General features: G+C 39.1%; 1 protein-coding gene across 3 annotated transcripts in view; it reads right to left on the bottom strand.

The window, feature by feature from the left end:
- Positions 1-12,038, bottom strand: part of tnpo1 (transportin 1) — a 29,203-nt gene extending 17,165 nt beyond the window's left edge. For 2 of the 3 annotated variants that reach the window (XR_001808855.3, XM_017427529.3), the window contains exons 1-6: positions 11,878-12,038; positions 11,660-11,769; positions 10,381-10,456; positions 8,309-8,458; positions 5,364-5,470; positions 559-692 (exon numbers count right to left, since the gene is read on the bottom strand). Coding sequence is in view for 2 of the 3 variants with exons in the window: in XM_017427529.3 (XP_017283018.1) it covers positions 559-692; positions 5,364-5,470; positions 8,309-8,458; positions 10,381-10,456; positions 11,660-11,764 (572 nt within the window). In the remaining variant the exon portion in view is untranslated. The remainder of the gene's footprint in view (positions 1-558; positions 693-5,363; positions 5,471-8,308; positions 8,459-10,380; positions 10,457-11,659; positions 11,770-11,877) is intronic. The other variant, XM_017427530.3, reaches the window with a different exon arrangement.
- Positions 12,039-13,417: the final 1,379 nt, after the last annotated feature.

Genomic DNA, 13,417 nt, shown 5'->3' with positions numbered 1-13,417 from the left:
GACTGGAAGGAGTCAAAGCGATTTATTATTGTTAGGACGTTATTTAATTGTTTAAAAACTGCTTTTTCAATAATTTTGCTGATGAATGGGAGGTTGGAGATTGGCCTGTAATTCTGCAGTAGTGATTTGTCTAGATTGTTCTTTTTTATCAGTGGTTTGATAACTGCTGTTTTCAAAGCCTGGGGGAAAACACCTGAAGACAGTGATGAGTTCACATTGTTCATATTGTAAAAACATGGTATTTGTGATTAGGTTTGTAGTGTCAGAATCTCATACCAGCCCATGTTTATTCCACATTTTAACTAATTCTGTGACAGTCTGTGTTTAACACCTAACTCTGAGCTTCCATCAGCTCCTTCTGCACCGCAGCAATCAGAACCGCAAAATAAGTCCACATTAAAGGGCATTTTATTTGCATTCCCATACATCTTCTGAAAGAATATCCCAGGGACAGATTTGCTTTGAAAGAAACTGAAGGCGGTGACTCCAACAGGAAGCAGAGTTCAGAATGTCCCTTTAGAAAATCACGTCATATTCGAAACACAGGAATGAGGATACCTGATTTTAGGACTGCTGTGCTTGAAAAACTGCAGGAATTTGGGGATCATGATGTTAAGAGGACGATCCAGCAAGTCGCTGTCCAGGATCTCCGCAGAGTCTTCGCAGATCTTCTGCAGAGCGCCGAAAGCTCCCTGAAGACAAAAATAAATAAATAAATAAATAAATAAGTGAATAAAAAAACTGAGATGCAGCAGAAATCTTAACCACGACCTTCAGGTGGGTTAGACTGCAGATCTGGGCTGTTCAGATGGAACAGATTTCACTTCCTGTTCAAGTCTTTGATTTGCCTTGACATCCAGCTGTATTTAGCAACAATAATATGCTACACGTTCATTTATCATCTGCTCTGCAGCAAACAAATGTGGCTCATATATAATGTTTACCAAAAAATGCATTTTCTCACTCACAGTCTTAGCTCACACACACACACACACACACACAGAAACAATCTCTAATATTAGCTGCTTTACAGATGCTTAGTATGCATGATCACAATGTTCTGCAGATTCAGTGTCACTTAAAAAAATGCAGCCTGGAAAGCAGAAAGAAGAAACAGCACAGATACTGACGCTGTGTGAAATGTGTTTCCATGGAAACCGATTCCATGGCAGCATTCCCTTTAGATGACAGACACAGACCCGTATCAAAAAATTGAGAAGGGGGGAAAAGAAAATAAGACAAGGAGATGTCAAGGTCACAGATATGATTATAATAAAGTTCCCTCATTATTGGAGTAAAAAAAAAAAAAAAAAAAAAAACTCGGAAAAGCAGCCTCAGGTGATGTCATTCTGAAGCAAGAAGATAAAATTATTTGATGTATTCGAGGCTTGCTGAAGCAAATATGATGTCGCTGATTATTCCAGCTTTAGCGTCAAGAAAAATGTTTGGAAATAATACATCCGACGTGAAAATCTGAGGAGAAAACGCTCTCTGTGACGTGAATTGGAGTGCCTGTGTGCGATTGGGGAACAGCGGAGAAATGGTGTGAATGTAATCCTGAGTGCACCTCAAGGTCACTCCACACAGGAGTGAAGCCATGCAGGTGACTGCGCGCCAGAGCGAAGAGGAAGAAGATTTTATTCTGCTCTACGGCCCCGGAGGACATTACCATCAAGTGTAAGCACTGAGATGACAAACGGAGTCCACGCTCGTTTTATGACAATGTCTTTGCACGCACATGTTCATTTGTCTGTCTGTTAGCAAAATATCTCATGAACCACTGAATGAATTTAAAAGAAACCTTTAGGAAGTAATCAGTTAATGTACATTTACAACTCATTAGCTTTAGCAGTCAATTCAATTCAAAATGGCTGCCACAGCTAACCAACCATAGCAAACGCAAAAACGGCTGCAACTTAAAATTCCAGATACTGGTGGTAGCTGAGAGTCAATAACAACGTATACTCCGAGCACTAACAGACCTCAGAGTACAGCGCGAGATCATGCAAAGTGTCATTTATTTGCCAGGTTTGATCAGAACAGCTGCAGCTCCATCCTTTGTCACAATAAGACGATCTTAGTCTAAAACTCTGGCATCAAAGGTAGTGGGCGATATGCATTCCTTCAAGGAATGATAGTACTTTAGTTCCTTTAAAAAAAGAATCAATCTGACCTTGACAACCTGACTGCAAACACTTGCCAGCTGCGATTAATCAAAACCCTAAAAGTGCTCAGGCTGAACCTAAATAAAGCTCTTCCCCCAACATCACACTTGGCATCCAACACACCTGCTGCTGACTTTTTATAGAGCAGACAGAGAGGGTCTGTAGACACGAGCGGAAAGTCTTCCACCAAACACCAATCTTCACACACAAGCAACGAGCTTCCGACGACGACACGCTTCATCCTACGGTCTCACGTGGTGAAAACCAGAGGGAGTTTCCTGAGCTTTGGGGATCTTTGATTTCACATCACCTGGAGCATGTTTGCTAAATGAGCTAAGGCCAGCAAACGTTTCTCACTGCTTCAATTTCAAAGCACATATAATCCGGAAACTGTACTCTGGCAGTCAACAAACAGACATCCAAGTCCTAGAAGCTGTGACAGTGTGGATTATTTATAGAAGTCAGTGATGGTCAGCAAAGCGTTCATCGGTGAAAACCAGATACAGTGTTTCCTGTCTGTAATATGTTTAGGAGGAGCTGACAGAAATCCTCCTGCTTTGTGCACATCGAATTATATCTGAATCAAAACCTTTTCTAAGGCAACGCAAGCAGTCAGCGAGCACATCGTTCTGAGTAAATCTGCGAACAAAAGACCATGACAAAACCTTTATTTACTTGGAACGTTAACCAAGAATAACAAACTTGAGTCAATCACCTACCAAAGGAGCAGTTTTAACTGGCACTGAAAAGTAAACAAGATTTCAACCTTAAATGATATTTATGTTTGACAGTATGAACGGGAGCAGAAACCTGGATCGATCTGGATATGTTGTAAACGCCCATTAACTTTTAGCTCAATATTTGTAAAAGTGACTGAGTTACAGCCATTTCTGTGTTGGCTCAGGTCGACTAACTGTGGCAGCCATCTTGAATTGGACTGACTCCAAAAGCTAATCAACTGCAGATGTGCATCCAATGATTAGTTTCTGGGAGTTTTAATAAAATCTGTGCAGTGGTACCTCATATATTTTGCTAACAGACAAACATGGTTGAGTCCAGCAGTTAATGCCAAAGTTGAAAACAAAGATCACATGCAATGAGTAGCACTTGGAGTATGTGTTGTAGTTAATTCAGCTACTACCACACCATTTTTTAGCTTAATATCTGTAAAAAAAATTACTGAATATTAGCTATTATTCTAGTTTGTAGGGCAAGTTAACTGTAGTGGCCATCTTGAATTAGGTTAGCTCCAAAGGTTAATCATTTGTAGATGTACTTTCTGAGAGTTTCAATAAAATTCATCCCATGGTCCAGGTGATGTTTTGCTAACATACAGGTTACAACTGTATCTGTGTTAAACCTAACAGACGTTTTCAAATAAATTTAAAAATCGTAATATTATTACATTAGCCTAATTTCAAAAATACACAATAAATATTTAAAACTAATCAGGTCTTCTTATTAAACTTTGCTTGTTTAGCTACCAATTCAGCAACATTTTTGGCTCCAGCAACAACTTAACCATCTTCAAAATCAAACTTTAAGAAGGCTTCCAGCCTCCAAGCTGCTTTTCACAAACGTAGCCGTTCCACTGGCAGCTTTTTTACATTTGGTCACCGTTCAGTGCTAAGCCTTCTAACGCATGCGCACACAAACACACACACACACACACACACTTCAAGATCCTCTGCAGTAAATAGCTGACCTAAATCTAAGTGTCTGAATCAGCTTTATAAGAGCGGAAGGTGCCACTTGGGGGAATGCGCCCTGTTTCTGCCTTAAATCTCAGATAATAAGGACGTTACTGCGGAACGCAGCGACGAGCGATCCGACCTGGACACGTTTCTATCAGCCTGAACTCAGTAGTTCTTAAATCTAAAAGTTTCTGACATCACAGCCAAGTGCTGCTGAACGCATATCCATCCCACACCGCCAAGAAAGATGGGAAGTCGTGTAACGGCCTGTGTGTCTGTGTTTGGTTGTCTGTCTGATAGCAAAATATCTCATGAACCACTGGATAAGATGAGAAGGGACAGAGGTATCGCCGTTTTAGTGGACCCTAAAATCTACATTATGAGATTTCATGTAATATTGCAGGATCTTCTGAGACGTGTTAGCGCTTAGAGGACGTGAATCTCAGCTCCTAACACATCAAACTTCAGCTCATTATCTGTAATTTTGACTAAGTTGTAGCCATTTTTATGTTGGCTAATGGCAATCGGCTGTGGAGACCATCTTTAATTGGGCTGACTCCAAAGGTTCATCAGCTGTTGATTTCTTTCTGTGGGTTTCATTCAAATCTGCCCCGTGGTTTGTGGGATGTTTTGCCAACACGACAGATAAACACACAAACAAAAACATGATCGCCTCTATTGATTATGATCAGGAGGTCTGTGACAGAATCTGGTTGCAACATTGTAAAAAAAAAATCAGATAATCTAACTATTAATACAGCTATGGTGATGTCTGCATTAACATACACTACCATATCAGTGTATAGTGGGTAAAAGTGCTGATTTCATCAAGATATAAGACTGTTTAGATATTTGTCCCCAGAGTGACACAAGAAAGATGGTCAGTATTAAACTTTGAAGCTACCAGGAATAAAAAAAAGAAATTTAAAGTGCAAAAAAGCTGGACAACAATGGATTATAGATTAAAAACAGACATGCAGGACATGAACAGAAGCTGCTTTTTTTGTTTTGTTTGTTTTTTTTTTGAGTATGCTCATTATAAAAGCCATTCCGGGCGATTACGTGTCAAATGCCAGAAAATGGGGTCATATGGTTTTGTGGTGTGGACAGAAAGAGACTGACGATTCCATGTTGAATAATCTGTCGTGGCGACTGCTCCAGCTGTGAGACGGCCTTAAGCGCAGCTGGCCAGCAGGATGCCGTCCAGATGCTGCTTTATGCATGAGCCGGCTCTTCTCTTTCCACAGCAAATTAATAAATTAATAAATACACAGACTACGCCTTGAGTCAGACACACGTTTCCTTATACAGCCACAGATATTTGGATTTAACTTGGTTTTTTTTTATAAACTCACTCTAGAAAGATAAATGCTGCTGCAAATTTTATCTACCATTTAATGAGAAGGCTCTCATCAAAATCTTTTACGCCCATTTGATTTATGCCTAAACACTATACAGGATCCTGTATGTTCTAACCAGAGTGTTTCAGATTTTGTTCTCTCACCTCACATGTGTTGTAGTCCTCCGAATCCAGCAGCAGACAGAGCTTAGGCAGAAGCTCAGGCCAGTTTTGTAGCTCTCCTTTGGAGGCAATCGTAGTGATGAGGATACCTGTAACGGGAGGGATTTAGAAAGTCTTAAAACTACAGTCTTACTGTCTTAAACTATCAAGGCAGAAAAAGCAGATTCTGTGGCTGCTACTGAATGAGTTCTGGAAATTTTTAAAGGCTGAAGGGGTCTAAAGTATTGCAGTACTTCAAGCTGACTGAAAACAAAAAGGGTGGTTTGTACTTGAGATGAACTGATACTAGTATCTGACACTGGTCTGACACCGTGTGTTCTTCTACTCAGAAAAAGTGCTCCAATACCACAGTACCTGATACTACTTGACGGCAGTAGAGAAGGAGCAATGTCAGCCGTGTGAAGGAAGATATTTTCTTTTTTTTTTTTTTTTTTTCAGTTGACTGTCCCGAACCACGCTCCTTACCAGTTGGAGCGGTATACACAATAAAGTTGTTTGCTAACAACCGATAAACACCACCAGAAGAAGAAGCAGCCACGTGGAGGTATTTTAAAAGATGACAACGGTGACAAAAGTAAAACGAATGCCAAATTCTGCTCAGCAAAGTTTGCCAAGAGAAGAACTGAAATCTAGTGTTTTCAACACAAACAATCTGATAAAACAACTGAAAAATAAACAACAACAACATGGCATCAAGTTCAAAGTGTGTACAAACAGGAAACGGCTACAGTCTCTCACTGAGCAGAAGAGGATCCTGGGAATCGGAGCAATGGGAGCTCTTGGAAAAGACTACTGCTGTCCTGCTCCGTTTTTCTCCTAATCTCTGTTGTTTGAGGCAACATTATTTTAAGTAAAACCTAAAGATCTGGATCTTTTTTTGTCCTTGTATCCACTGTAACAAGGAAACACATCATCATTTAATATGCCTGTTTTAAGCACATTTAATGTGGAAATGATGTTAATAGCTGAACTAATAACATTTAAATCTGACAAATTCATACATAAGCACATGCAATTAATAAATACAATCTATCTATGATAAAAAAAACAAGTCAAAAAAACATTTGATAATGTTACATGATAGTTTTCATGGTTACATTTTAATTAGTTAATTTTTTTTTATTTCTCTCCTCTTTCTGAGAGGCAAAACCATGTGACCAAATTTCTGCAATAGAGGGATTTTTCATCCCAGTTTGCTGCCGTTCTTCCCTATATTATCCTTAAAACATTCTGAACATTCAGACCTTTTATTTTTTAAATGCATTAATAAAACGTTTAATTATTTTACCATGCTGAAGTTGGCTCTTTAGATCTATATTTTGTACTTTGATTTGTCTTTGTCTACATTTTATTTTGTGAGATTATGTGAATGTTCACCATTAAAACTAATAAGGAACTAAAATAAATCAGGGAATTGTGTTTTTTTAGAAGGAAAATTAGTCGATAATAATCAAAAGATAAATGGTTGTTAGTGGCAGCTTAAGTGACAAACTGGACTGAGTGCCACAAATCTGGAAAAAGGTTAAAAATAAATAAAAAATGATTTGAAAATCCAGCCCTGTTCCTGCAGCTTGCTCCTGTCTGTCCTGAGTTTCCAGCAGACGAGCGGAGAAGGACAGCAGGACAAGAATGCTTCCAACGCTGCATCAGCATGAAACGGAATCAGCTCCAAACGCAGCGGGTACCTTCAGCTTTAGGCTTGAAGAACTGGAACCTGTTAGCGTCAAAGCGTTCTCATGACACACCTATCTACAAAACCAACCCAACCACCAGAACACATTCAACAGGAAAGTGACATCAGCCCAAGAAAGCCTCAGTGTGGTACTGCCTTTGTAATGTGATCACAAATGTCATGTGGAAAAACTACTGATATCGTGAACGAAGCATGACAAGACAGGACAAAAAAAATAAATCAACACCTTTTATGCCGCAAAACAGAAAGAAACCCTGAACAGGCCTAATCCTGAACGCCCATTTCAAAGGTTCTGCACGGGTACGGCTTGTTTCCTTCTTCAAATTCCAGGTTGTACCATCATCTTATTTTTTCTGCATTCTCCTACAAAATCCCCATTCAACTGAGACTAAATATTCTTAAAACAAGCTAAGCCATTGTGAATATTTATCTTGTTTTTCATTGTTGTTCACACCGAAAACAAACTGAGTATCATTTTGTAATTGTTTCCGCTCCTATTAAGAATCATTTTGCCTTGAACAGATTTGTGATTTGCCAAATTCTCCAAAAATCAAGAAAAGGAAACCCATTAAAAGAGTAAAGGGAAATCCAGCATCTAATTAAGTGTTTGAAATGAGAATGCCAAATGTGGTCCATTACAAGGGCTTTAAAATAAATACAACAGAAACAGAAATACCTCAAAGAGTTCACAGAAGACTCGCATTGTTAGAGACAAGCAGGCTTTCAGTTTGCAGACTCCGAGGAACATGTGCATTAAAAATCACTATATTCCAGTTGAAACAACTACGTAGCTAATTATTTTATTTATATAAAGTTAGCAGGAAAAGATCAGAAAACTCAGAATGCTCTGCAAATATGATCTGGTGGCACAAAATCAGTCATTTTTCTTCTGCAGAATTCTGGTTTCTATCCTGTTTAAATGAATTTCCTTCCTGAAACAATAACCATGTCCATGAATGCATTTATTAACTCCACCCAGTATTCACAATCACTCAGAACCTATTTCCAGACTATTTGCAGAAGATTTTATCTTGATTTTATGTGCATTGAATTCATCTGTAAAACTATTTTTTAACATTTCCAAAAAAAACCTGAAGCAAACCTTCAAAGCTAAACCCAGCTTTGGGTCAAACGTAAACAACACATGAAAAAATCTGCAGAGACCCCGGAAGCTGCTTCAACAAGCAGGGACATCAAAAGCACAGGTAGGTAAAACCCAGTGGACGCAACTTACCCACGGTGGCCCGGATGAGGGGAGACGAGTCGCCGATGTTTTGGAGGCACTCGCTCTTGATGAATTCAGACACACTATTTGGGAAGTTCTGATAGTGAGCTTTCACGTTGTTCTTCAGAATCAGCCCGCTGAGCGAACGGGTCGGCTCGTCTTGGGAGACGGAAACAAAGAACAGGCAAAGAAAATCAGAAGAGCACTTTTCATTGATTTATTCACCAAAAAGTCACAGATTCATTACAGGATCTTACTGTCAGTGTTATTCATAGCACTTAGCATCTCATAAACTAGGACAATGCAAAATTACCAACTGGATACTAAAATGATGAAGCAAAGATATTTTTATCCAAATCTTTAATTACATGCACTGTATTTCTCGCTTACAGATCTGTGAGTAAAGTCTGGACTTCTCAGTCTAATCATTTTAAAAAATTTATAGCTTTTAGCATCCGAGCAGAAGCCTCCGAAAGTGTCTTAGCACCATTTGGGTCATGTACTTTGCAGACAGTAAGGCCAAAAGTTGCGTCTATGCCAGGAATTAGGTTTAAAATTAGAGTGACCCATATTCAGAGCGCCACATCATCTACAGCAAAGATGCCATCGGGTCACTCGAGTCACAGCCAGACGGACCTGTCACCAAGCTCTTACACACAGGGCTCCTACGTGTTTCCGCTGTCAAGATTCCAGAGTTTTCCAGACTTCGTTTTGCAAGTTTTGTCAATTTTGTGGCAATTTGGATGTAGAAATAGAAACATTTATTTTAAATTACGCAACTCACTTTACATGATGCACTGTACGTAACGCATCTGGGAGAATTCATACATTTCTGCCTGTTTTTGTGAGAAGTATATGGTCTCAATAACACCCTGAGGTTATTTTTTTGTAAAACTAATCCAATTAGGGAACACAGAAAAAGCTGAAAATGTTTTTAGCTAAACATGTGGACGTGAAGCTGAAAACACTGTGCAACGTATGGTAAAAGGTCTGCATTTATTGACACATACAGGCAAAAGTAAGGCCCGAGGGCGAGAAGTGGCCCTTGAGCCAGCTCAATACGGCCTTCAACATCCTCATAAAAAATAAAACAACTTGAAATAAATGAATTTAAAAAAAACATGTTTAGAACTGATTATTGAGGGAAGTTAAACAAGGTCTGTTCTTTCCTTTTACCCAGTTTACATACCATTGATTTTTGACTATAGTAGCTCTAAACAAACTTAGCTCAGCTTTTAAGGTCAAAGGTCATGTTGACAAACATGAAGGATGATGTGTCAAACAATAGAGACTAAATATTGCATTTTTTACATCCAAGAATTGATCTAAATCACTTGTCACAAATGTTAGCTCACATGAATTCTGTTTAATAAGCTAAGAGAGAGGATTTAGAGAGCACCCTAACCTAAAAAAAGGTCCAAAAAATAAACTTCTTACATATCTGTCTGAAAGAACATTCTTATAAACATCAAACTATTTATAAGAATTCAAGAAATGTTAGCGTTATGTTGTCAGGCAAAAGCAAGCAATGCTTTCTGTGTGTGTTTTTGCAGATGATGTGATGTTGTTAATGATGGATGCAGGGAGCGGTCTGTGTTCAGCTCTTCGATCCAACAGGGTTTCTGCAAGTTTCACTCAGTTAGATTTAGGGCTTTTAGGACATTTTAAAGACCATTATGAATCAAATTTAGCACCTATATGGATTACAAAGAACAGTCGTTGTAAAATTTATTTCCAAGCAACAGATTTTCTTGCCTTACATTTAAACTCAGTCCAAATCATCCAGTAAACAACAACAAACCAGTTTTAGGAGAAGCAACTGGATCCTTTACGGGGAAGGCTGCATGCCCGACAATAAATACATTTTTAGAAATTCATCTTTTAGAAAATGGAACAGGTAATAAAGTCTGAAAACAGAAAAGTTCTTCCAAACTCTATCTTCTTTTTTCCCTACATGTTCAGTCCTGGAAAACTCATCCTTTTAAGGACTGTGAAGGGTCTCTGTACACAAAAAAAGGAAGCACACACACACACACACACTCACACACAAAAACACCAAAGTAGGCAGATGGGCTGCTTACCTTCTGATTTTAATTTTGTCAAAACAAATATTAAATAGTTGTTGAAGTCTGGATACTGGTTCAGCTGCTCGAGTCGCTGGGAAAACTGGTTGAGGATCACAAGCGCAGTTCGTGAGCACACAGATGCCAGCCACAGTAAGGCAGTCAAAAGAAGAAGAAGAAGAGAAAAACAGCGCTGACATCTCCAAACGGAGGTGTAATGTAACAGCATAATGACAGAGTGTGTGTATGTTTGTAAGAGGTCGTAAATATGTCATTTGGTGAGACTTAATGTTGTAAGTGCCCAGCCGGATGGCGTCTTTAGGCTGTGAGCTAATGATGAGGCACATGTGTGGCCTTACATAACCGAGTGGTTTAGGATCAAGCAAGCAGACACACAGAAACAGGCACAGGTCGAGCAGCGTGAACCATGCCGGGTGATCGTTGTTTTTTTTTTCTTTAAAGCAAAAGCAAAGATACTGAAATTAATTTCCATCAGATGAGCTACATGACAACAGAAATAACTAAACTGCAATTTGCAAAGCCTGTTTAGTTAGGCTGTTTGTGTTATTAGGTCTGTTTTTTGCTATTTCATCAGCTCGGGAGAGCAGAATGTCAAACATGTCTCCAGTTTTATGGTTTGAATGTTGCTCATCTGTGGCAGCTGAGATGGAGTAAATGTCAGACTCATTCCTATAAATTATTCCTTAATGCACCTAAATGAGTTAGTCTGCATTAATAGCTTTGACTTAAATTTCTAGTCATCAACTCTGTATGAAGTTTAGTGTCATTAACATTTTAATGTAAGATCACTGCTATGTTTACCATGGATATATTTAATGCCAGCCTCCTTGTGACATAAGTAATACAATTATTATTATCACGTCTTTATGTAATTGCAAAGTAAATATTTCAGTAAAAACATCTGTAAAACTTAAAAGTCTTGATTATTTATCTGCCAGGAACAAAAAAAATGCAAAGAAAGTGAAGGTTAGCACAGATGCTGTTAGCGTTAGCTGGCGTCAACTGGGCTCGGTATAAGGATTTCATGTTATAAATGATCGCAACTAAGCATAGCCTTATTTACTTGAATCATTTGGGGTCATTTAAAAAAAATAAATAAATAGCTAGGACAAAAAAGCTCCAGTCGAACCGGGTTAGCGTCAGAGACCGTGTTTGTAACGGTAAACACCCGGGTTAGCGCTAGCTGCCGCTAGCCTGTTGAGCCTGCTCGGCTTCACGATTCTCTGACAAACACAAGCACGGCTTTATTGTCCGTGTGTGGCCCAGAAAAGGATACTTGCTGGACGGATCTCTGCGTGGTCGTGTCTGGCGACTGAGACTCCTTCAGCAGCTGTAGTATCTGTTGAAGTCCCTGTTCGTCTGGCTTCCACTCACACTCCATCTTTGCTGCCGAGGATATAAAGCATTAACATCAGAGGATTCGTCACCTGCGGATCAGAAATTCGCACTCCACAGACAAAGACAAATACATGTTCTATACAGAAAAGCCTTTACCCGCTCTGTTACGACCGACGTGCTCGCGTGTAGTTGTCTTTTATTTTTTTGTTGTTGTTGTTGAAATGTGAGCGTCTGTCTGGGTTTTCAGACACGGACCCGTCAACGCAGAGACGTCGGTTCTCGCAGCCAGACGACAACGCTCCAGGTCAAACAAGCTCACTGTGGCTGGCTGCCTGTCAGCTGACAGCTCAGCCCCCGGGTCCTAGTGCCAAATCCGTTTTCCTCAAATACATACTTTTATTCACCTTTCAGCTCATGTACAAAAAAGTATTCTTTCAGTCACATCTAATTTTTTGGATTGCACTTCCTTATTTCGGGGGAAAAAGAGCCCTAAAATATACATTTAACAGTTCAAAATGGGAAGTTTATGAAAAAAAAAAACAATTCTATTATTGCGCCATCATTTCAGACGGTACTTGAAGGCAACATATACTCGCCCACGAGCTTCGTGACTCTGCTTCTGAGAAAACAGCGCCCCCCTAAGGTTTATAATAACATTATAAAGGCAACCGTATATGAAAAGGTAATTTTAAATTATTCAGATAACCTTGATTTTAAAACTACGTTTCCTTTTCTTTAGTAAACAACACAATAAAACATGCACGCCTGATTATTCAAGTACACAATGTCAACAAATTAAACACCTCTACTTTTCTTTAGTAAATCTAAAAATCACAATGTTTATGAGAAGCATTGCAAACAGTTTATTACAGGATTATAAAAAAATTATAATACATTCTTGTGGTGTTACATAAACATATTCAGTTAGCCAACTAAGATGTTTTAAACATGTTTGTACCAAGAAGAGAATTTTTTTTTTTAGATTTATGCATTTTTTTTCTTACTTATGTTTTTTTTAAGAAAACTAAAATTCTAACCAATTGAATAAGTTAGACTCAATTATTTACAAAAGTAAAATTTCCCCTCTTTTTTAGAAAGAAATTGTCTTTCTAAATCTAAGGTTTTCGTTTCGGTGAATACTGTCTTGCATAAAGAAAACATGTTGTATATAATGCATGTGTTACCTAAACAACTGAATCTCTGGTTGAGATTGAGGATTCTGTTTTACAATTTTGTAAATATAAACACCCAACTTGTCGGATTTTTTCCACATGGGAACTTCCACTTCACCTGAAGTTCAGACTAGAGGCCTGGGAACATGAGGGTTAGCTGTTCCCATCACTGGGATCTGTTGGAGCTGCTCTCCCAGTTTGGGGATCACAGCCCAGAGTGCTTCAATGACTATGGGATCCAAGCTCTATCTATAACAGTGGCAGACATCCAAGACAGAGTCTCAGGAATGAAAAGCTGGACTACACCGGCGCCTGACATGATCCACACCTACTGGTCAAAGAAACTGACCGCTCTCCACGAATGCCTAGCAGGACAAATGAACCAGCTACTGATGGAAAGGACCCACCCTGAGTGGTTGACCCAAGGCTGGACAGTATTGATCATGAAAGACCTCCAGAAAGAGGCAAATCTATCCAACTACCGGCCAGTCACCTGCCTCTGTACAATACGGAAGCTCCTTCGA

Source organism: Kryptolebias marmoratus, linkage group LG14 (assembly GCF_001649575.2).
Source record: "Kryptolebias marmoratus isolate JLee-2015 linkage group LG14, ASM164957v2, whole genome shotgun sequence".
Taxonomy (NCBI): domain Eukaryota; kingdom Metazoa; phylum Chordata; class Actinopteri; order Cyprinodontiformes; family Rivulidae; genus Kryptolebias; species Kryptolebias marmoratus.
This window is presented reverse-complemented; position numbering and strand designations above follow the sequence as displayed.